The 25,541-nt window shown below is 47.1% G+C and overlaps 1 protein-coding gene across 3 annotated transcripts in view; it reads right to left on the bottom strand.

Annotated features, from left to right (window-relative positions):
* Positions 1-25,541, bottom strand: part of FLI1 (Fli-1 proto-oncogene, ETS transcription factor) — a 119,223-nt gene that overhangs the window by 20,678 nt on the left and 73,004 nt on the right. For all 3 annotated transcript variants that reach the window (XM_057750263.1, XM_057750262.1, XM_057750261.1), the window contains exons 3-5: positions 25,350-25,504; positions 21,089-21,292; positions 13,046-13,111 (exon numbers count right to left, since the gene is read on the bottom strand). In XM_057750263.1, coding sequence (XP_057606246.1) covers positions 13,046-13,111; positions 21,089-21,292; positions 25,350-25,504 — 425 coding nt within the window. The remainder of the gene's footprint in view (positions 1-13,045; positions 13,112-21,088; positions 21,293-25,349; positions 25,505-25,541) is intronic.

Consider the following 25,541-nt stretch of genomic DNA (forward strand, 5'->3'; position numbering starts at 1 on the left):
CTTTGAGAATAAATGAGATCATGCAAGTGAAAATGCTTTACACACTCCAAGTGTCTTCTAAGATTATACCTGCTGTTCTTTTCCAGAGTTTAAGTTAATCTTTCTTATGTCAACCAAGGCTAATTTCTTCTGGTTCTTTGTTTAGGGAAGCAGAAGAATTGAGTGAATATTTAATTAAATTGACAAACTAGATTTTCCTTCCCCAGTGAATCCATCAGCCATCAATGGTATTTACTGAATATCTACAGGGCTGGGAGAAAGGGATACAGGGCAAACTCAACATTAAAGACCATTAAGTAATCTGTAATTTGGTCCATAGATGGCTTGTGAGTGAGATAGGGTCCTGAGAAGAGACTGTAGTCTTTGCGAGTGAGGAAAAAACATCTTGAAGAGGGTGGGACTTGAACTGGGCTTTGAAGGATGTGTTGGATTTTGATAAAGTAATAATCTCACTTAATTTACCGCTCTCTCTTTAGAATATGCCTAACACAAGAATTAGAACTTCATCAGAGGTGTGTTAAACTTTCTATTGATCCTCACATGTGGTTGTTTACAGATCCCGGTGGCTGGAGGGGAGAAACCCTCGTGGGTTAGTGTTTCTAACCACAGCATTTCTTCCTCAAAGACTTTATCTTCTCCCAAAGGGATATTTCATGAGAAATAATTATTATTTTAGATGTGGGCTTCTCTGAAGAGAGTATGATGTTACATCTATAAAAAGAACTTGGGAAAGGTTTTTATCTTAAAATAACAAATGATGCTATCTATGCCTCGGCTGTTCACTAGAAGATTCCCCAAGCCCCTACACCTCTGGCAAGAGAAAAGCTTCTCTTTCTCCAGCACGAGAGGGTGGGGGGAGGAGAGAGAGAGACTGGGCATGGGTGGGGGACGGGGGGAGATGTAGAAACACTTGGTTTATGAGCATGAGAATAAACAAGCTTCTTTTAAATACTTTTCAGCAACTACTGCCCCCCAACAACCTCCCGTAGAATTGCTACAATCAATATATTTTGCAAAGCAAACTCATTTGGAATATTCTGTGTGGAGGTAGCCACGAGTGGGTTATCTGGAACACTTGTGGACCTAGCCTTTTCTTCCCAAAGTACTTACTCTGGGATGCCACTCCTCAACAGAGCTAACAGCAGTCACTTCTAGTTTCTATTACAAACCAAGACCCCGTGGTCATGGAAATGGAGTTACATCAACCAAGGCCAGTTTCATTTTGAGTCTGAGCTCTGCTATCTGGAATGGGATGAAATGTCTGAGTCAAAGTGAAACCTGGTAGAGATGGGAGGCCTAAAATAGTAATAGTCAAGAGTCTGGAGATGAATTGGAAATGCAAAACCCAAACGGCCCACTCAGTAAGTGTGAAACGCCACTGAGAAGTTGGCGGAGCTGTGGTGGCGCTCCACCCTACCCACTGAGCGCCCCTCCCCTGCAGGGGTGGGCGGAGCAGTTGTCTGGGTGAGCCCAATTGAAAGCGTGCTCTGGAGGTCAAGTTGGCCCTAAATACCTTTCCCACAGCCTTGCACCTCTTCCCCTCCCACTCTGGGGTTTACATAAAGCATTTTTCTTTACTAAGGTGCAGCAGGGTTCATGTCTTCACTGTCACCTTCATTAATGCTGCAGAGCACGGTGGTGCTTATCAGATTCTCCAGGGAGCGTGTAAGCGCAGTTCTGATAGACATGATGACAAAAGATGCCCAAGGGGGCAGAAGCCAAAGTGGGCATTTCTAAGCAGTCAGGAACAGTACCAGGGGCCGGGATGCTTGTTGGCACAGGGATGAGGAGAACCAATGTTGCGGAGGCAGAAATGCTGCCGAAACAGAGCAGCGAAGGCACGTTTCATCTCCATTAAGGATTCAAGTAAAGCCTGGCTCACAGTGGCGGGGTGATGTGGGGGTAGAGAATTTCAGAAGCAATGGGAGACGCTTACTCTCAGAATCCTTAGCTCGAACTTGGCCCACCAAGGGCACATATGGTTTGAGAAGTGGGTGTGGGCTGGGATGCTAGAGCAGCCTGGCTTGTGTCTTTAAAATGGTCCTGATGTCTTTAAAATGATGCTGATACCTTTCCTTCTCCTGGAGAACCATGGGTCAATGAAGCTTACTGAGGCAAGGCCTTGCTTACCTCTTGTAATCTAAGGAAATTTCACAACTCGATTTATCGAGCTGATATCCACCGCCCTTGTTTTTTTTGTTTACTGCAATCCTTATTGATCAACAGAGTATTACTCAAGATAGCATTTCCTTTCCTAAATCTCTTCTTGTTTCCCTTGATTTTTAAAAATGTAATATTAAACACACAAAATGTGTAATGTTGTGTAAATCACAAAGCACGATAATGAAAAGAACATCTATGAAACCACCTAATATGCTTCTTGAACTGCAAGAACTGAGTACCCTGAGTGAGGGTCCTGATTTTGGTGACCCTAGCGGACATCAGTGAATCTCACCATATCATCTTAACCACTAGATGACATCAGCTTCCTGGAAGAAATGGGCCATTCCACAGGGTGGCAGACGGAAGAGGGAGACACAGTTGTGGGCCAGTCACTGCCTGGGTGGGGAGGGGCTGCGGTAATGGGTTCTGGGCTGCTGTGTGATTCCTGCCGGCTTTGTCATTGAGCTTAAAGTATCTGTGCCCCAGCTTTCTCATATGCAAAATGGGGATAATAATCATACCACCTCCATAAGGTAGTTATGACATGTGAAGGTGAAGTGAACAGAAAAGTTCTCAGCACAGAGTAAGCTCCCAATCAATGGTGGCCATTATCCTTATTGGGGGTGGAGGGTGATAAGAAAGGGAAGGAAAGAAGGGTTGAACGTGCAGGAGTTAACCTTTCCTGCAATATGACTTTCCCTGCTCCTGGCTCTGTCCTTGACCTCTTTCTCATTGGTACCCATAGCAAGAGGACCTAGATCTGAAGGGCCCCCAAGGGGAGGCTGAGCTGATAAAAAATGGGGCAAAAGGGTGATGTGGAACCATCACCTCGTAACTGAAATCTGCTCTCGGCGAGCTCCTCCCTCTCCTTCTGGGTGGGACCGATCACAGCCTGGGAAGAATCACGTTGGGGTCAAATGAAGAGGAAATTACTGCAAGTAGTGAGGGAAAGGCAAGTCCTGAGGCCGCAGTGGACAAGGCCAAAACATCACTCTTGGATTTAGAAACATCACGAAGGGTGAGTTTTACAGTAAGCTCTTGGGGAGTAGTTTAAGGCACTTTGTCTATAATTTTCATCCATCCATCCATCCATCCATCCATCCATCCATCCATCCAATGGCCTTTTCTAAGGCACTGTCCCTGCCTCCAAGACGCTTCAAGTCTTGCAAGACCAAAGGCTGTTGGATAGACTCTGTCAGATGCTTCACTGGGAAGACAGTGGGTACAAGCAAAGCCCTGTGGGGCAGGGGTGGCTGAGGAGACATCCTCTGACCTGGACTGTCAAGAGTGAGTGTGGCTCGTAGGGTGTGGATTGGGGTTGGGGTGAGGCAGCTGAGGAAGGTATATCAGGCAACAAGAGAACAGGAAACATTCAAAATTCTGTTTGAAAATGGTCTAGACAGGAATCCATCCACATTCAAAGGACACACTTTTTTGGTCAGAATCTAAACGGGCAAAAACTGTGCTGTGGCCCAAGCTGTCACTCCCCAGGCCCCGACGTGACCCGGGCTGCGCTGGACGGTGCCTCTGTCCAACCTGCATGGCCGGACCTGGACGGCCTGCAAACATGCACACTCAGAAAGGTGGGCTTTGCCTCACAATCCCTCACGCGGTGGCGGCAGAGTCAACTGACGTGAGTGGCTGGCGGAAACAGGACAGAGCAGTGCCTGCTTTACTCCAGGTGGTCACGCAGTTGTGCCTGCCTGTCCCCAACCCTGAGGGCTCACGGCCTACATGCACCTACCTTGGAATTCTCTCCCGAGGTGAGAGAGACCTATGATGGTGGATTTCTTTAAAAATCATCACTTGATCAATCAAACACAGAAACTGAGGGGAACAATCGTCAGAAGATATCTTTACACGTATTTCAAAAAAAAATCTTCCGAGGAATAAAACATACACAATTTGAATCGTTCCTGAGATGGAGGAGCTCCCTCAAAAAGGGGTATTCGAGCCGTAACTGAAACTAAACAAAATGCCCCAGTGAAATCCCTCTCTACCTGCCTCTAACGCGGCAACGGCGCAACACGGAAAGCCGTTCGTGGTGTTATCCTGAAACAAATTTACGCTTGTCTTAGGAAACAGGCTAAGTGTTTCCAATAATTTAGAGAAAGCGTGTCTTAGGCTCTGTGGAACCCACACATGCGATAACGGTGCACACAGCACACACCACGGAACAAAATAACAGCTCTTTGACTCAGAGAAAGGAAGGATAATGGTTACTTAGAAAGTGTCCCAGACAAGCTGTCAAACTGAATTCAGAGAGCTGGAGTCTGACTCCAGGACAGGGCTGGCTGGCTCAGGTCCCTCGGGATTGGGGTTTCCTGCCTGCTACAGCCTGCAGACAAAGAGTCTTTGTTTCTGGCCTCCTCTCTCTCTTTCTCTCTCTCTTTCTCGCTCTCTCAGTCTCTCTCTGGTGAACACACACACTCCATGCAGCTCTCCAAAGAGGGTCAGATCGAAAGCAGACAAAACATGAACTCTGGAATTTCAAAGGAAAACAATTAAAAAAAATAAAATGGAGAGAGCAAGCTACTGTGTGTTCTAGAATCATAAATCTTGCCTTCGGACACAGAACTAGCACACACACACACACATACACACACTCAGCAATCATCCCTGCTTTTGCTAAAAATGGATTAGGGGCATTTCATCATCAGGGAAAAACATATAATGACAAAGTTCTTAACAGGCCCTCCCGGGAGGCCTGAATACCCTCAAATTTTAAGTGCACGTTAGTGGACACAGACCCAGCCTCTGGAGCCACATAACCTGCTCCGTGAGAGATGTTATTTACTCCCTAAAAATAACAGGCGATTACCTCACAGCATTACAGGTCTTTTCCTTCAGGCACATGTGTTCCAGACCAACCCGCACTGGCCACCCCGCGCAGGGCAACGTGCATACAGCTGGCAGCCCCTCCAACACACGCTCAGCCCCCCACCCCGTGACCCTCACTCAGGATGCTCCCTTGAGCCCACTCCCCGCACAGGGCCCCCAACCCGCTACCCTCGTTCACTGCCACCCACGCAGGGCTCAGGAATCCATATTTTGCACACATTCACATTTTCTCCATCAAAGCAAGACTTCTCCGGGCATCTTTTAAATCATGGAAAATTTCGAAGATGTAGGAAAGCAGAGAGAAAAGTCTATTGCACTCCGAAGGGCCCTTCGACTTTAACAAGCATGAACTCACGGCCAACCTGACTTCAGCTCTCCCCCGCCCCCACGCCGCCTCCCTGCCCCAGCTATTTTGAAGCAAATCCCTGGCTTCTTCGCTGAGCTTCCTGTCGCACAGTGAGACTGTACCTGCCTTTGGGTTTCGTGTAAACCACTGAGAGTCCCCGCCCAAGTCTCGCCCCTCACACGCGCGTCACATACCTGGGCCCTGGTGCTCCCATGGGGCACACTCAGGCACACCCACAGGAGCCCACCGGGTCCCGTCCCCCAAATCCAGCCAGAGGACATGCAGCCCCTGCACAGGACAGACCCAGATGGGCTGACTGGGGTCTTGGATGCCCACCTTTTCTTCATTCGATACCCACTTCCAGCACCACCATGCTGGGTCCTTCCAGAAGCCTCCCATCTTTCACTACAACTTCTATCATTAAATCATAAAGGACACCCCATCGGGGATGAAAATGCAGGGGGAAGTGGCGAGAGGTGGTGCTGTAGTAGCCATAGCCAATACACAGCATTGACTTACTGATCCATCTGTATTTCTGACTACATCCCCTTGAGGCTAGCTGGCTGGGTACCATGTTTCCGAGGCTCAGCCTAGCATCCCATACACAGTAGATTCTTAATAAATGAAGAGATGCATGAACAGGGTGGATGAGGGCATTAGTCCTGACTAAGGTCCTGAGAGAAGCTCTTCCCTTCCTGTGTGGTCTTGAGGGGACCCACACCTTCTCTGGCCTCCTATCGTCTCTTTCCCGTGAAAGGTTCCGAGTGGATGGTCCACTTTAACATTCAATGATTTCTCATCTCTTCATTACTCTTAGGGAACTTCTTGTAGGTCGCATGCATTTTTCTATTTGATTATATGCAGTTTCAGATTATTCCTTAATCATTCCATATGTGAATCTCCCTAAGAAGATTTTAAACAACTTGGCCGTCTCATCTATGGTGTTACCACAACATCTGATAGTGTGTCTTTCGTAACTGTGGGCATAATGTCAGCATGTGGTAAACCCTCAAGAACATTCTAATGATTTTGTGATAAAATGGCTATGTGCACAGGCCCCTGATTATTACTGTAATTCATGGAGCAAACATATTGTGCACTTACTGGTGCATCAGACACCCTGGTAAGTGATTTATGAGTATAATATCACTCCTGAAGGGGCACTAAGATTGTCTTCATTCTATACATGAGGAAATTGAGGCAGAAAAAAGTCCGTGACCTGACCAAGGTCACACAGCCTGTTTGAGTCCGGAGCCTGGGATTTGAACCAATATGGTATAAGGCTGAAATATGAGATAAATACCTGCCTTGGGGGAATTGAGAGCATTAATTAAAGACTATTTAAGGCATTAGATGCTTGATGCAAACTATTATATAGAAAATGGATAAACCACAAGGTCCTACTGTATAGCACAGGGAACTATATTCAATATTCCATGATAAACCGTAATGGAAAAGAAGATGAAAAAGATTATATCTATCTATATCTGTATCTATATCTATATCTATATCATCTATCATCTACCTATCTATCTAATCTGTCACTTTGCCGTACAGCAGAAATGAACACAACACTGTAAAATCAATTATACTTCAATAAAATAAAAGTAAAAAAAAAGATGTCAGGTGCTTGAATGAAATACGTTGAGTTGATGAGGTGAGAAGCAGCCTGGAGGGAGGAGTGAACAGCCGAGACCCACGTTTGAGTCCTGCTCTGTCCCAAGACCTGGGTGACTTCAAATGAACCCTGTAATCTTTGTGCCTTGTCTCCATTATCTATAGCATGGGGATAATAACCCCAGCGCTGCCAGCTCACGGGGAGAGGCGCAGACGAGATAATAGATGTGTAAATGCTCGGCAGACCACAAGGGGCTGCAGAACCCCGTCCTGGCTATGTGCACAGGCCCCAGCGTCTGGAAACCTCCTTGAGAGAACCAGGGCTCTCATTAGAGTGATCTTCAGCACCGGTTAGGCATTTCACTCTGAAGGACACAGGAAGGTGGTTTCTCCCCCTTTCTCTCCCACACTTAGCGTGCAAGCAGACAGACTTTTTATCCATGAGCCCAGGTGACTGCAGGCCAGGGCTGTGCTGCAGGCCGCCAGCGACCCGCGTGGAGGAACAGTTTGCATTCCACAGCGGGTCCTGAAAGGCTTCCCGGGTTGGGCTAGAGGTTCAGCCTCCACAGGCCGGTTTATGAGTTCCAGGAGTTAATAAACAAGGAGCTCAGGATCCTCTGACTTTTGGAGAGTCAGAGGTATTTAAACAGATCCAGCACGAGTTGCTAAGGAAATGAGGGTTTAGGATGTGAAGCAGCTCTGAAGCAGAGTGCTGCTGCCTGCCTGGGGATGCGCTGGGAGGCCCAGGGCAGGGCTGCCCAGAAGCACCGTGGCGCTCTGACCCGCATCTCTGGCGGACGCACCCGCCCCTGAGCATGGAGGTCGAAGCGCGAAGTTTAGAGAGTCCTCAGTCATGGCCCCAGGACGCCTATGTATTCGGTTGGCCAAAAAGTTCGTCCAATTTTAAGTGACAAGAAGACATTTTTTATTTTCACCAAGAACTTTATTGAACAACATGTTCATTAACTGAACAAACTTTTTGGTCAACTGATACTTGGAATGGCCATTTAACTTCTAGAACCCCAATGGCCTCTGGATAAGATAAGGTTACTGACACCAATCCCAATGACTATTTAGATACACATGAAGAGAACATATAAGAAAGGGATTTCTGAGGGCTGAAGTGATGGACTCATGTAAAGCTATCAAAATCAATATCAATAAAAATTATAACTCCATTAATGATAAGGATGAAAAAGAACTAATAATCCTGTGGTCAATTCAACCTACTCTTCCATTAGCATACCAAGAGGTCCTGCTCTTCCTTTTCTAGGTCGATTTGGGGCCAGGAGAGATCACGCTCAACCGCCCAATGTATCTCCAAGAAAACCTAGGTGGCTCTGAGATGGGTCTTCCTTTCCTCTTTCTGGTTCGTGTCTGTCAGGTAGGACAGCACTGCTCAAGCATGGCTGCAGGTTTAAGAGTAACCTGGAGAGCTTGAAAAAATTCCCAAAGCCCACCTGTCACTCCTAGAGATTCTGAATCAATTGGTTATGTTTGGGACCTGGGCATCAGTATTTTAAAACATTTTTTATTTTTACCTTTGCAGTACTTTTTTCAGTTATATATATGTACATAATATACATATATATTATATATATACACACACAAGAAAAAAATATGTATAAAATAGCAGCAAGGATTTACTGTATAATACAGGGAAATATAAATTTATACAGTGAATCCTTGTATTTCCCTGTATTATTCAGTAAATCCTTGTTGCTATTTTATACATATATATTTTTTCTGTATATATATGTATATCCCTGTACATATATATATTTCCCTGTATATATACATATATATGTGTGTGTGTGTGTGTATATATTTTTAATACACAGAGGTATGTATCTGTTAACCCCATACTCCTAATTTATCCCTCCCCTCCCTTTCCCCTTTGGTAACCGTAAGTTTGTTTTCTATGTCTGTGGGTCTATTTCTGTTTTGTAAATAGATTCATTTGTATTATTTTTTAGATTCTACATATAAGTGATACCATATAGTATTTGTCTTTCTCTGACTGATATACTGCACTTAGTTTGATAATCTCTAGATCCACCCATGTTGCTGCAAATTACATTATTTCATTCTTTTTTATGGCTGAGTAATATCCCATTGTATGCATGTACCACATCTCCTTTATCCATTGGTCTGTTGACGTGCACTTGGGTTGCTTCCCTGTCTTGGCTACTGTAAATAGTGCTGCAATGAACATTGCGGTACATGTATCTTTTTTGAATTACGGTTTTATCAGGGTATATGCCCAGGAGGAGGATTGCTGGATCATACGGTAGTTTTATTTTTAGTTTTTTAAGGAATCCATTTTGTTTTCCACAGTGGCTGCATCAATTTACAGTGTAGGAGGGTTCCCTTTTCTCTATACCTTCTCCAGCATTTATGATTTTTAGACTTTGATGATGGCCATTCTGATTGCTGTGAGGTGACACCTCATTGTGGTTTTGACTTGCATTTCTCTAATAACTAGCAGTGTTGAACATCTTTTCATGTGCTTTTGCAGTTTTTATTGTGGTAAAACATACATCACATAGAATTTACCGTTTTGACCATCTCTCAGGGTACACTTCAGCAACATTAAGTACATTCACGTTGTACTACTGTCACAATCAGAACCCTTCCATCTTTCCAAACAGAAATACCTGGCCCATTAAACAATAACTCCCCATTCTTCCCTCTTTCAGACCCTGGCAACCACCGTTCCATTTTTCTGGTCTCTATGAATCTGTCTACTTAAGGGTCCCTCTATGTGTGGAGTCATACAATATTTGTCCTAGGGCATCAATAATTTTAAAAAGCTCTCCAGCTCAGACCAGAACTCCAAATTTTGTGCAATTAGGAAGAGGGGGTAGTGCCAAGCAGGAGTTATGTATGAATTCATCTTTGGGAAGAGAGGATAGTGCAGGGATGTGGATGGAGATGGTGATGGGAAAACTGTAGGGGCAGAAAGAAACAATGGAAAAAATTCAAATCTCTGCCCACACAACATTTAGGTAAGGTATTGCTTTCATGAAAAGCCAGCTAGAAGGAAAAGGCTGCATTTGTCAGGGGGACTAGCTGAAGCAAGGGATTTTGAATCCTACAACCTGGGTTTGAATCCTTGTTCTGCTGTTGAATAGCTGTGTGCACTTCAGGGAACCACTTAATAGTCCTGAACCTCACTGTCTCTGTCTGAAAAATGGGGCTAATTCTGTCTACCTCCTGGGGATGTCACCAGGCTTAAAAGCAAAGGCAAAGCATGTGGAAGTGCCTGAGGCACTGCAGAATCCTACACAGATGACAGTGTTGGCTGCTACTGCAAATGGGTAAAAGTTGCTTCCATTCTAATTTATTTTCTTAAGTGCATTAGCCTTGGTAACAGGTAGAGAGCGCATAATTGTTCTAGCTGGGTCCAATCAGAATATTTAATTTTTGAAAAAGCTTAAAAACTCCTACAAATTAATTTTTAAAATCTAGTCTTACTTCCTGGGCACCAAGAACCCTTAGAGAGTGAAATCGTTTTCAAGGGACAAGCTGGAAGGGTGATTGTGCCATTTTAAAGTAAAAAGACATTCTCATTTGATAAGCGCATTGAAGAAGCATGCAGAGAAGCATTCACCTCCTCAACTTCTGTCTTTTGTGTTCCATGCCAGCACCTGTCCTTTGTGAAACACACACACACGCGCACACACACACACACACACACGCAGAGCTCTGGTCCTCTTGACAGACTCTGGGTTTGTTTGGGGCTGTGCGTGTGCCTTATTCAAACAAGAGGGAGCTAAGGTTGTATGATGTCTTCTCTTTATTTTTCCATTTAATATTTTAAGAACTCAAGATTGCTATTAGAAAAAAGCAGAAGAGAGAGAGGCGGGGAGGAGGGTGAAAAGGAGGGAGAGAGGAGCGTGGCTAGCTTTGTCTTGCTAATGTACTTTGTTTTGTGGACGCTGGGCCGTTTAGACAGATTCAGACCATCTCACAAGGGGGGGAGACGACAGAGCAGCAAGACAGCTCAAGTGGAAAGCTTTACTGGGGACAAAAGATGCACCTGCAAAGCACAGACGTCACAGTCTCTGGAGGCCAGGGCCGATGCTGGGAGATAAATGGCCAGCACCACCTGATGGAGGGCCTGGCAGCGCATGCTTGCCTGGATACTGCAGTTCATTCATTTCAGAAGAGGAGCAGCTACTGCAAAAGCCCCAAAGAACCCGGCACGGCATTACAAACGCACAAAAGGACCGAGGGAAGGAATGGCAGCAGCGCAGGTAGAGGAGAGGCTGAAAGCTAGGACCCCTGGAGGAATAATGGGTCATTAATCAGCACTGTTCAACCCAGACAAACTTGCTTCTTAACGAAAATCTGTAGTTTAAGCCCAATATCAGATATTCTCTCATTGGCTCTGCTCCAGAGTCTCCCTGGTTAATCCTGGTGTTGTCAGCAGGTCTCAGCCTGCAGACCTGGAGGAGCTGTCGGGGATCTCCTGCTGGGCTTCTTCCCTCCCTTCCTTCCTCCTTTCCTTCCCTTCTTCCCTCTCTCCCTCTTTCTTTCCAAGAAGTGGATCCCTTTCTGCAGATGCAGTGAAGTTCAGTAAGTGAATCAGATCAGAGCAGAGGGGCCCTGGACGAAAGCAGACCCTCACGTGCAGCTGCGGGTTGTCTCCTTAGAAGCCAAGAGCGTGACAGTCAGGAGTGACTCTTACTGGTTAAGTTTGGCCTTTTTATTTGACAGGAAACTGAGGTTCAGGGCATGAAGTGATTTCCTCAAAGTAAACTAGAGGTGCTTCGACCTCAATCTAATGTGTTTGTCACTGTAACACATTTTCTCTCTTATGGACGCTTGCAACAGGATGGTAAGTGGGTCACCTAATAAAATGTGGCTTGGACTGTAAAATGAGTCAATATGACTTCAGGTTTTTTATGGCAAAAACCAATAACTCCGATTTTGAAAGAAAACAGTAGCATAAATAGGACTGGCCCCGGGTTGGGTAGGGAATGAAGAAAGGCGCAGAAAACCAGGGAAGTTTACAAACAGATTTGTTATATTGAATATTTCCACTACGAAGCTATCTGGTCATCATCTGATTATAAATTGTTAACGGGAAACAGGAAGTCTTATGTGATCAAAGGTGTGAACTTGGTCAAGACACCCAGGCTCACTGGGTCTCTGTTTCCTCCATAACTTATGACAATTTTGAACCAAATAGTCTCTAAGATTCTTCCCTTAGAAGAGCTTTCTGTTTCTCTGAAATTTTATGCTGTGCTAGCTCCATGCAACCAATACTGAAAACTTCTGCCTTCATTCATTCTATTTGGCAAGTATGCAGTAAAGAAAAAGTACTGAAGCAGAGAGGGCCAAGGAAGAGAGTGTCCATCATACTCCTACTCATCCTTCAAGGACCCACTCAAAATGCCCCTCTTCCATGCAATTTTTCTTTTGCCTTGGGTAGACTTCTCCACTCTCATTTTTTTTTCTCCCTTAAACCACATACCATGAATTGTTCACTTGTTTAAATGCCTAGAATCTAACAGCATCTGGAGCAGGAAATCTCTACAACGCTGTTTCTGAAATAAAGATGCTGAGAAATGTACTGTACTGTTCGCTAAAATGCTCACTGGCAAAAACCATTTGCTGAGACCGTTTTGTTTCTCTTTCAACCAAACCAAACCAACTAGACCAAATCCAAAAATCACCGCTTTAAAAATGAACTGGTATCACTTAAATTTCTTACTAACACCCCTTCCCCCCAAAATGTGACATTGCAAGAATCCTCAAGCTCTTCATTTCATTTCCTTCAACAGAGAAAACCCCCACCTTTCAGCTTTGAAAGTGCAGCAGCAGCATCCCTTTCCTTCCAAGAGCAACTCGCTTTCCTTCAAATCGTATCTTTATGATATTATTATGAGATATTTTACAACCTTGACGTCTTTTTGCTGTACAAGGGGGATCAGCTTAGGCTCCTAGAAAAGCTGAGTGGACAAGAGAGTTGTAGTACACACCAGAGGTTCCCCACTGCAGTCTCACCATTGTGGACTGTGCCAGGCTGGCACTGAGGACAATTCTACATGCCTGAGAGAACAGACTCACCTTCTTTGACATTCAGCCGTGGGGATGGGTCCGTGTGGGAGGTTGTGTTATAGGCCAACAGTGAACCTGAAAGATTATAAAACAAAACCATCAGGTTATTACCAAGACACTCTTCTGAGATCAAGACTAGGAGAAGGGATGAGAAGGGAGTGGAAGGGGAGGAGACAGGGAGAAGGATGAAGGAAAGGAGGACTCCTTGAGAGGAAGAAAAGTTAATGTCACCCATTTGGGGGCCCAATCACACAGGACTGTAACAGCTGCCTGGAGTTAGGGTCCGAGGAAGGTAGGACAGAATGCTCGTGGGCGGGACACGCACAAGCCCTCCCAGCAGCCACGTTGAAGGTTCTGGAGTTCTCGGGTCCACACTATGTCATGGCAGGAGCACAGGGCTGGGAACCGTGTCCTGGTCCTGCGACCGACTCCCCACGTGACCGTGAATGAGGGACTTTACATGTCTGGACCTTGATTTCTTCAGCTTGAACTACAAGAGGAGTTGGCAAACTTTTTAAAAAGACCAGATAATAGATATTTCAGTTTCTGCAGGCTGAATTCAGCCTCTGTCACACATTCCTCTCTGTTTTCATTTTGTTTTGTCCCTGGGCCAGCGCTGGCCAGATTGGGCCGCAGTTTGTATTGCCAGGCCCTGGAGGAGAAGCCCGGCCAGTTCCTTCCTGCTTTGATGCCCATTGGGTTTACTGGTGGGCGAGGTGCTTGGATCCACGGTTGGTGGAGGGGGTGCTGGGAGCTGGGAAAGGGGTGGGAGTGGCAGTGCTCCCTAGAGTAACTTTTGTCTCCCTTCACGCATATCTAGGAGAATATATCTAAACGTGAGGCATAAGCCACTGACTTCTCTGTCATCACAGGGTGCTGACATACAATCTTTTAGAAGTAAATGTTCACGCAGAACTACCCTTAACAAGCACTAGTCTCGGCATTTTCCAGTTTCTGTTGTGGTGGTGGTTGCATGTAAAAAAAAATGCTTCCCTTTTCCCTAAAACTAGGCTTGTGCCTTTGTTTCCAGCAAATCCAAGAGCTTTACTTTGGAAAATGGAGGCCATTTTTGCCATCCTCCTTGAGGCTCTCCTGGGGAAATTCTGAAGTGCTGTCAAGAGGGCTGGGATCTGCTTTTACAAAGGATGCAATAAGCTTGACATGGGTGTTGGAAGCTAAAAAGTCTTTGTAAACCATCCTTTCCCTGCTCCCTGGGACCGAGTGGACAGCCTCGGGTGCCAGGGCGTGGAACAGGGAATGGACTGTCAGACACTCCTATTTTTAGCCTCAAGTCACGGAAGGGACACAGGAGTGGAGCGGCTGCCTCACCCAGCTGTGGGCGTTTGGTTGTGTGCCTCAGAGAAGCCACGTGCCCTTCCAGGCCAGACGACAAAGAGAGAATTTTGGAAGAATCATCCAAGTGCCTAGGACCTCTAACTTCGGGCGTGAGCAGCTATTCCTTTCAGCTCTGAAACAGTTCCAGACAAAAAAAGCGGAGGTGCGGTCATGGTACTGAGACAGCTCTATGCCAGAGAGTGGCTATGTGGAGACACTTTTAGAAAGGAGATAGTCATGTGCCTGGAATATCCGAGAACCAGATACATTTGGTTATTCCATTCTCAAACATATCAAGGACAAAGTGATTTTTGCACTTGGTTTAATGTACGTTTTTACGCACATGAGAGTTTAGAATTAGACCTGCCTCTTACTACTTGCTAGCTTGCTGACCTCCATCAATTTACCCAATCTCTTTAAGCCACAGTCTCCTCCTGAATAAAACAGGTTAATAATAACAGCTACCTGATATGGTCCTTGTGAGGACTGAATAAAATAATACACGCAACTGCTTGGAACAGAGCTTGGCTCAAAATGAGTGTTCAATACATGCTAGGTATTATCATGACTGTTTTTATATCCTTTCTCCCACAGACACCACAATGACACACAATAAACTCTTTATGAAAGAGCTTGCTGGGCATTTGTCTTGTCCTCTGGAATGAGAGTTATGAATGGGTTCTGCTGCAATAAGAAATAATCCACCATGACTGGAAGGAGGTTAAGAAATGGAACCAAACGTTCCGAGGGAAGAGAAAACAGTCTCCTCAGTAAGACCAAGAATGTCTGCCTCTCTGTCCCCGACATTCTCTGCCTCGGGCGGAAACCTCACGACTGGAGCAAATAAAGAAAAATGATGGTCTCAGAGGACCAAACTGCCTGAGTCATTAGTGCAGATGTAGTTGAGAGCACGAAGCCTAGATAAACCGCATTATTAAATTTCCCCCTTGGTGAAAGTTCTTCTTTGGGCACACATGAATTCCAGAGGAAACTCCCAGAAAGCCAAGAGAAAGGGTCGTTTGACCTCTGCAAAGCTTGCATGAAATACATATTTCATGGTAACGTAGGAGAAGGATTTTGCCCTGAAGACTGTTCTTGGTTCAAGTTTCACTCCTAGAAGGAGAGGCTGCCTTTCCCGGGGAGGGGCTGATTCAGGGCATCTGACCTCCTTCCCAAGGGACCAACTTTCCCTTCTTTCCTTCTATTTTTACTTAACCAGTACAGAAAGCAGCAAGGCACACTCTTTCCTTAAAGGAATTTGTTCAGATGCAAGAAGGTCCTCCCTGGAGCCTGGCCCCCTACTCTGTGGCTTTGGATTTCTCTCTCTGGCTTTGAGGCTCCTTCTGCATGTGGCGAACACCACCTTGTCAGAGGAAATAGGTTGTGATGCTAGGAGGGAAGCCAGCACTCTCGAGATGCTCATCGTTGTGGGCTGGATGCTTTCTATCTGTTCTCTCACTTAACCCTCATACGGATGAGGAAATCAACATTCAGAGAAGTGAAGTAATTTGCCCAGGATCACACAGCAGGAAGCCCAGGAGGAAGGATGCCCATGCTGGTCTATCTACAAAACCTGATCTCAGTCCAGCAGACCCTGCAGCCTCTAGGCTAGAGTGAAGAAACAGACAATGCTCACCTATGGTGCTAGAATCAAGACAGTGGCTGCCTCTGGGGAGGAAGGGGTGGTGATGGAGAAGGGGCACATGGGGGTCTCGAGTGTCCCCCTTGACCTGGCGGGGCTCATATGAGTGAGCAGATTCACTCTGTGATAATTCCTTGACTTGTGCATTTATGATTTTTGCGCTTTTCTCTATATGATACTTTAATTAAAACATTTGTTGCCTTATCTGTTTATGTTTTTATGCATGCATGTGGGTGTCTATGTATATCTATGTATTGGGGGCCCCGAAAAGCTGAGAATGGAATAGGCTTCCCAATGTGAAAGCATAAGGACAAAATAACTTTCCATTGTCAAGTCCACCCATCACTGGTACAGTATTTGGGATCTGAAAGAGGATGGAAATGAACAGAGTGAAGCTTGCAGGTGTGGGGAGAGCCCAACAATTGGGCTTTCTCTAGCCCCACATCCCCCCCAGTGGACCTGGTCTTCATCTGGGGCACCTGCAGCCCAGACAACGGCCGCCTGAGCGCCAAAGCCTTTGTCTCCCGCCTTGCGGGACCTCGCCAGCCCCGCCGCCAGCCTATTGAAGCTGGGCTCCCTTTTCTCTGTGCTGCCATCAATGGCTCTGGCTGGAGGGTGCAGGCGGGCAGGGAAGAGGAAGGAGGCTCTGTGCTCTGAACAACAGGCCTGGCTGACGACTGAGCCCAGGGAAATCTGGCCTTTTGTTCTCCTTCACCGGTCAGACCCGGCCTGGAAGGGATAATACTTCACCGGCTTAATTGCCCGGACCCATCACCTTTGCCCGAACATCTGAGGCGGCCGGTGGGAATGCCACAAAATGCAAAATGTGTTTTCCATTAAGTTTAAATTAAAAATGGGAATCAAGATAGATACCTTTGCTGTGGTCTCTCTGTCACCCAATATATTTCATTCTCTAGCGCTGCCACTATTTCAAAACGCAGTTTCTCAGCATTTGTCACAGGTCAGACGCAGATAGACAGACTAAACACAACTTTCCGTAAGATGAAAAAAGGCTCTTTCCTTCTGCCTCCGGCCACTTCGCCCAGGACCTTTCGGGCTCCCAGAAACCCCAAACTCCCCCCAGCGGCCCTGAGTCTGAACTGCCGTTTGGGGACAGCTCCCACTTCCTTTGAGGTCCGTCCCAATCTTGCTCTGTGATACCCAATCTCATTTCCCGCAGCCCCAGACTGTAAATATGGCCTCTGCCAAACGGGGTGTGCCTTCGAGAGATACTGATGGGGCCACCCGCCGGGTCCAGAGTGTGGGGCTCTGCGCGGAAGGGAGAAGGGCAGGGTTGGCGCGCAGATAGGTTTGGCTTAATCGGCCTCATTCCAGGAGGCCACAGGGAAGTTTTCGGAAAGCATTTATCTCTGGGTACAAAGGAAAACAGCAAATGCTGTGGGGAAAGCGGCCTGGCCCTCCACAGGGGAGCCCCAGGGGCATGAGGCTAATTCCACAGCAAGGGAGGGAACACCAAGTGGCCCATGTGAGCGGGCACTGTCTGTGCAGCCTGGCCTCTGACATCAGAGTGCGAGGCTGTGGGCCCGGCTGCAGCCTGGGACTTAGGAGGCCTGGGTCTTAAATACCAGGCTGCTCTCCTCAGGCTGGGCACCTTCGAACCAATTTCTGAGGCACTCCAGGCCTCAGTTGCTCTGGCTCTAAAATGGGGATTTATAATTAGTTGTCCGTGGTGTCCACAAGGGGGCATCCTGTCCCTGTGAAGTGAATGACACCTGGGCAGATGCGGCCTGAGCCCTAGTGTCCCCAGGAGACTTCAGAATGATCCCAAGAATTGTGGGCCTCTCCCCAGACCCGGCCCCCACTGTCTTCTTCCCATTTCAGGTGGGGGTGACATTACAGAGGGACGGTATAGGGTACAGCCTCTCCGTCTGGGCCAGCCAGGCAGGCCAGGTAAATCCTAGCATGCCAGACAGAGGGGATCAGGACACTGCTATCTCTTCTTCACCCTGGAAAATACATTTTCAATTTGAAATTTGGCTTTTAAAATTTGAAAGTATAGCTCCTCTCCCCGACAACCAGAATAAATACTCGAGCACCTTTTGTGAAAGTGTAAATTTGATGTCAGAGCTTCTTAATCCTGCCGTGTCCTTTTTTTTCTACTAAAGTCCAGAAAGCTCAGACACCTTTGGAGAGGTGCGGCTGCCTTGCAGTATTCTGACTTGGGGCTAAGTTAGAGAGGCTCCAGTTCTCTTCCAGTGACTCTCCTTAGCCCTGCAGTACTTCCTCCATCTGTGCTGAGGAGCTCAGCTATTTTCCTTCCACCTCTTGCCAAAGTGGAAATATTTGAACCCCACCCCCTCCTCCACGAAAAGACAGATGACAAAGCACAAGGAATTAGCACCTTTCTCCCGGCCTCAACTCAGCTGCCCAACCTCTCCCCAGAGCCCTGGCCTCCCTGCCTCCACACAAAACATCCACTAGAAGTAAGTTTGGAAAAACAATCCAGTGTTTGAAGGCAAGTTGGTGGGCCCTGGGGAGTTCCCAGTGGTCCTGAGAGTAGACAGTCACTATGCATGTGATCTCCTGCGGGTGTCTCAGGGGCCAGCCACACCCACCACTAGCTGTCCCAGAGGCTGGAGCTGAAGGTGGACACCAATTAAAAAGAGGCACGAATCAAACCCTTTTTCCATGATAGCAGATCATTTTCAGTCTAGGGTCCTCAAAAGGCCTCTAGACTAATACAACTATGCTATGCTGGGGCAAGTTTTTTTGAACCTTAATACAAGTATTTTAATTTTTGCTTTTGCAAGCAGACATGCTTTTCCATCGCTGCAAAGACCCCTTTATATTTTGCTGTTTCACTCAACATTGTATCATGTATGTGCTTTGTTCATCTCCACTCATTCGCTCTGCTAGTAAGTTTCTTTCTGGAAACTTCATATGTTTATTGCTTTGGGGGCATCTTTCTGAATGTCTACAAATACAAGGAAAGAAGGAAAGAAGAAATCCACTCTTTTTCATGCTCTGCTACCCACACGCCCAAACCAAAATCTCTGGTGTCCACTTCTTCCCAGTCTGCTCTCCTCTGCTCTTTACTACCTGCTCTTCTCTGATAGAAAGCCTCCTCAGTGGTTACCCACGACCACCTTATTAAATTTCTGGGCCTTCTGAGCAGAAGCTGGTCTTGCTTCCGGGTCTGTGGCTTGGGTTCTTCTGTGAGAGGGAGTCCTAGAGGGGCCTTGGGTTGTTTGGGGACCAGCCAGAAAGCAGGGCCTGGGATCACATGGCATGAACGGGGTCTCTCCACATAAGTCAGAACGTGCTTGCACATCCCCTCAACGAGGGTATCTGATAATTGGGCCCTTTAAGAGCTCCAAGCTTGCTGTCCACACCGCTGTCCATTGCTTCTCCCATAAAGGAAGAAAAGGGACCAGAGATTCCTGGACCTCCCTCCGTGTGGCCCCAGGAGGAGCAGAAAGGCAGAATGGGTCAGTGTGTCTGCTTTGCTGGTCTCTCCTCGTGCCCGGCTTCTGTGTGCTCTCTTCCACCCCCTGCCCTGCCCAGCTAGCATTACTGCGGGACTTTGGGCAAAGATCCGTTCTAAAAAAATTCTATAAACCCTTAAAGAAATACAGATTGTTAGAAAATGCGCATTCTCCAAAGCTCAGAAAAACTGGGTGGAAAATTGCCCCCTTTTTTGAAATTGTCGTTTCTTGCGCTGACCTCATGTTGCAGCAAGACTCAGACATGAGGTAATTCCTCTGGTGTTAACACACACTGCATCACCCACACAATCCCACTGCTTACCAGACGCCTCGGAGGGGTCACCAGGGAGCCCAGAGGCACCAGTGGAAACTTCCGAAGGCATTTTCCAAATGTTTTTTCATTTTTACAGCCCGTGTGTGTTGCCCCCACCCCACAGAGCACACTTGCAGAAAGAGACAGATTGCAGGAATGGTGAGCTGAAGACCCACTGGACAACGGAGAACACATGAAGAACGAACTAACCCAGAGCCCAGGAGACCAGGAAACGTGGCTCATAGGTGCTGTCCAAAGATCTCAGCTTTAAAAGGGCTTTAAACTTATCAGCCTCCTTCTTTCCGAGGCTGAACTCCTGCAAGATTCCCAGCAGCCATGGCCACGGACAGCAAACACTGCATCCTGAGGCTGCCAGTGGAACTATTCGAAAGCCCCCTTGTAGAATGAATTCATATCTGTTTTCCTGTAGCTTCAACTTCCCCATCTTAGTACCATCGTTTCTGGCCACAGGACAATCCTTCCGTACTTGGGGTCATCGATATACCACCTGTATTTCCGGTGAAGAGTTTAGGCTGAGGTTATTAGCGGGTTGGTCAAAATTCTGTTCCTATGTGTACGTTTCATATCAGATGAAACTCGTATCAGATTGCTGGAGCTTGGTGATAGAGAACCCTCGTACTGGATAAATCCTTTGGACAACTGTGCACTTTCATAAACTCTCCCTTTCCAAAGCTCTTTTCCTTCTGACTCTGCCAAGAGAACGCTTCCAATAGATCCTAACCCACTTGTAGCTACACTTCCTGTTTAGCTGGGAAGGATGTGTAGGTAACAGCGGGTAAAAGCGGGTTAGGGGGTGTCAGAGTGGCCCCAAGAATAAGAGGAACTTAATGTGTAAAATATTCAAAAACATAGACCCATGAATCTCGAGTTTACTGTAGAACTTTAAATCATTGCTCAAGACAGTACCAGCCAGGGCACCCATCTACATACAATTTGGGGCAAAGTAGTTTCCGGAAAGGGGTTCTCACGGGAAGGGTGTGACTCGCTTCTGGCAGACCCCACCGGGCTGCAGCTCCCTACTTTTTCTCCATTCCTTGTTTTCATTCCCCTGACATGGCAGGACTGGATCAGCCCCCTCGCAGGGTTTCTGGGAGCTCGTGCAACGTCGGCAAGTTGACACCCCAATGGGCAGCTCCTATAGCATCTGCCAAGCAGAAACGACGGCAGGGGACCCTATCTCCTTTCCTTGGGTTGGCTCCGTGGGAACCAGTCTTCATTCTGAGTGGCCAGACAGAATTCTCTCCCAGCCCTGGGGGTGTTTTGCTGCCCAGAAACGGAAGGCACCAGGCACTTACTTTCCCTGAGGTAGCTGAGGTGTGACAATAGCACTTCCGTGTTGTAGAGGGAGGTGGCGCGGAGGAAATCCTCCTTGTTCAGTTTACACAATTCCTTGCCGTCCATGTTCTGGAAGAAAGACGTGTCGATCTCCATCAAGCCGTACTCCTTTATCGCCCACTCCAGCCACTGCCGCACATGCTCCTGCGTCCACAGCGTGGGGTCTGCAGGGGAGACTGGCTGTTAGCAAGGCTGCAGGAGGCAGGGCTCCTCCCCTTCTCTGTCTCTGCCTCTCTCCTCTCTTTCTCTCTCTCCCTCTCTTCCCACCTCCACCTTTCTCCCCTCCCTTCCCCCTTCTCAATCCCCCCTCCCCGCAGTGGGAAAGTGGTTTCCTCCCAGATGGCCCTCCCAGAATGCCCATCTGGCCCTATCGCACTTGGCCCTGCCTGGACCACTTAGTGCTTGGGAAGATTCTTAGATGCCTCACTACACATCTGGACAGGACATTCTCTTTAAAGTCTTTGGGGGGCAACTGAAACCTTTGCCTGAGAAATAGAGGCATCAAAATGAAAATAATCCCAGTTCTCTAGACCCAGGGACCAAAGTCTCTGGAAAGGGCTACCATCTGTATCTTAAGAACATCAGTGATTTCATAGAAGAATAGCAATCTCTCTGATGGCTGCAGAAAAGAAGATGTGCATGGACACTTGGACCACAGTTCCATCTGTGCAGTTGGAACACCCAGTGGTGTTAATCTTTAATTTAATCCCAACCTCAGTTTTCTCCCTTTGGGGACAGCAGCATTGAAACTTCTTTAAAATCATCCCCCCAAAGTTTTTAGGATATTTAAATCCCCAAAGATGGGAAATGGTGTTGCAGGGAGAAAACGTTTTAGCTCTTGAGTAAACATATGTAATGTAAGGATTGAGGTCCTAAGGTCTCCACTTGGGATCCTCAGACTCCTCCCCAGCCAGGTGTGTGGGTATGTACTTTGAGTGATGGTGATGAGTTCTAGCAGGTGCCATGCAGGTGGAACCTTATATCGTATCACGTATCACCATGTCTTTCCTCAGCACGCAATTATTAGCGAGACCAGTAAACAGTTAAACATGTTCATCATAGAAGAAAACTATACGGGTCCCTCATGGAGACTCATCCACATGAAACACGTAGGCAGAAATGCATGGAATTAAGCAGCAGATTTTTGTCGTTGCAGTTAGAGAACTTGCAGGCAGAAGGGGTTAGTGTGAATCTGGAGTCATAGAAGGCTTCCTGGAGGAGGTGAGATTTGATAGCCCCCAACTTCTACCGCCCATTTGGTGGGAATACCTGTGCTACCTCTCAAACACCTCACCCTCTCATTCTAAGGGTCTGTGAAGCCTCTTGGCAAAAATGGGAGTGACTTCTAATGATTCGTAGGAGCCGTGGGGAAAGAAGAAAATTCATATCAACCACTCAGTGCCTGGTAACTCCTAACAGCCCAGATTTTGAATGCCTCCTAGGTGCCCGCTGCTCCACGTGTGCTATTTTCCATTCATCAAGAAAAGCCTGCAAAATGGTTTTTATCTTCATTTTGCAGATGGGAAGGTCAAGTCCCCAGCTCAACCTTCAGTTAAGATCCTCCCAGAGATCAACTTGATGATGGGTGATGACGTAGAGGGCTGGGACAGGGAGGGTGGGAGAGAGTCGAGGGAGGGAGGGGATATGGGGATATATGTATAAATACAGTTGATTCACTTCGTTGTACAGCAAAAACTGGCACAACAGTGTAAAGCAATTATATTCCAAAAAAGAGCTAAAAAAATATCCTCCCAGGACTGCACTTAGTTGAGGGTCCCCCACCCCAAGCCTCCCCTCCTCTCCCCATCCTTCCTTAGTTCACACGGGAGGTGCTCTGCCATCACCCCCGAAACAGACCTATTCAGGGCTTCATTGTACAAGTCTGTCTCTCTGTCTCTCGTATAAATTTCTTGCTTTGTTTTACTCTTGCTCTCCAGGAACAATCAGGCACGGACCATTGGTAAATGGAAATAATTTTGCACCATTTCAGAATTCTAAAGAAAAGTGTCCTGGGGGAACTTGGATTATGTAGCCTATTATTTCATCAGCTTGCCTCTGCTTCTCCTAATTCCTCACTTTGAGTATCCAAGGCTTCAAATACGATTTTACACTGCAGATTTTATTTATTTTCTTATTTCCTCCCTTGCTTTGGGCTCTATCACAACATTATTTCTCTCCCTTTACAGCACAATGAATTATAAATCTTCCACTCTGGAGCATGCTAAACTCTTCCAAATGTATTTCCTGGATGATTTAGCCCTAGTTTCTTTCCGTCTGAACTTGGAACTGGTGATGAAGTAGGGCCCTCGTTTATACTTGTCTTAAAATCCCACCATAAATTCAATTGGTTGTTCCACTGATATTTTATTGCCTTGATTTGTGGGCCTGCCTGAAGGAGACTTTCTCTTCTGTCCAGGAGGCTGGCCAGGAGGAAGCTAAAATGTGTGAGGATAATGCTTACAGATCCAGCCAGAGTTAAAGACAGTGACGTGAATCCCTAGCTAGTGAATTCATGACACGAAAAGCACTTGGAAAACCCTTTGGTAGGAATTTATGCTACTTTCATTATTACTGCCGTGTTACTTTGGCCCACTAAGACTGCCATCTTGATATTCCTTTGGAAAGTATTTCAATACCACTTCAGAGTTGAAGGGTCAACCAAACAGTCTGGTCATTTTCCTCCCTTCCCCATCCCCTCCCAAACGTGACTACGGAAATGAAATGTTGTCAACATTTGGTTCAGAGACAATCTTTGGCCTCCTAACTCTTCCATCCTCAAGATTTCCTCCCCATGCTGGCCACTGTTTGGAGAAGTGGGGTGGTGGGAGGGTTGATTCCAAGTGAACAAAGGCCTGGAGAGGTTCAGCTCCAATGGGGGAAGTCCAGAAGGTTCTCTCCAGGACAGCTTTAGCTCAGCTCCCTTTCTGCTTTCTTTCTATAAGAAGGGAGAAGGCACAGTTTTCCTGGCTCTCCCAAATACGCATGAGCTACACATGCCTCGCTTGTGCCCTGAGGGAGGGGAGATGGGACGTTACAAGATAGAAGTAACATCACGGGGGTGAGGCCGTTAGCCTGGCACTGAGTGTGCAGAGCTATTCCTCTTCCTCTGTGAAGTCACGTGCTTGTGGAAGAAGGAAATAAATATGCTTTATGAGCAGTTTCCAAGTCCTGCAGGGCACAGAAAAGTCCCCGCTAGCCCGCCCCTCCCCTGCCTCACCTGTCCCCACACCTCCCGCCCCTGCCACCTTGAGTTTGGCCCAGAACACAAGCATGTGGCTGTAGTCCTACATGGTGACACACAGCTTCCCGTGGAAAAGAAATACAAAGAGCCTAGGACGGAGCGGCCCGTTACCAGACCACACCTTCCAGACTGACCCACAGATTCCTTTGGATTACCTCAAAGAGACAGCTAACCCTTGGCTCTCAGAAAAAGCTGCATTTACACTTTTCCAAATGGAAGGGGTTGGCCTTTTTGGTAAACTTATTTTGGTAAGTCCTTCACTTTGCTTCAGGTTTGGACACTCTGGCTCCCTCTACCTGGCACGGACTCTACATGTGGTAGTTTTTCCTCCCTTCTCAACCAGGTAGCTGAGCTTGCCAGCCGAGGTGGAGTGTCCAGCCGATGCATGGAAGGCTTGAACAATTATTTTATTTTCTGTAACCAACAGCACCAATACCTAGGAAAAGCAGCCTATTTTTACATCATGACATAACTCTCTGCACGCATGTTCAGGCGCTCCTTTTGTTAAATATAGTTATTTCTATTTTGAACCCGGAAGAGCTGGCTGTAACTTTGGAAAGGTGGGACCCTGCAGATGCAGGAATGCATGCCCGATGGAAGGGACAGACCTCTGTAGCCACCCTTCTCCTTAAAGGCAAGGGTGGGCACGTCTGGGTGTCCCCGGGGCTCCTTTTGGGTTCAGAAGGCCTTGCCTCCCCTCTTCTTGCAGGCCTTGACCTGTGGATTCAGGCACCAAGGGGAGACTCTGTGATGTGACCTGTTCGAGGGTGGGGCTGCTGGAATGTGCATGTCAGGGTGTGGTGACATGGGGGAAGTTGTCTTAGAGGGCAGACAGGGAGGGAGGTGGGAAGGGCAGCTTTCCCAAGTAACCATTTCCAGAGAGAACAGGGTACCAGGTAAAGGGGCAGGTGCCTGCTGGCAGGACCAGCCCAGAAGACTGAGGATGTGGGCGGCAGTCAGTGAGCGGGTTCCCAAAGTACCTGCGGGGACGATGACCCTCCTCTCGTTGGTGGTCATGTTGGGGGGAGGGGGGCCGTTCTTCTCGTCCACGTAGCTGTTGTAGCTCATGGTGTTGGACTCGCCTCCGCCCACCAGCTTGCCACATTTGCTAACGCTGCAGTCCACCGGAGACTCCCTGGAGCGAGCAAAGACAAAGCCCAGAGGAAGGCATC

This window comes from Hippopotamus amphibius, chromosome 9, assembly GCF_030028045.1.
Source record: "Hippopotamus amphibius kiboko isolate mHipAmp2 chromosome 9, mHipAmp2.hap2, whole genome shotgun sequence".
In the NCBI taxonomy this organism is placed as follows: domain Eukaryota; kingdom Metazoa; phylum Chordata; class Mammalia; order Artiodactyla; family Hippopotamidae; genus Hippopotamus; species Hippopotamus amphibius.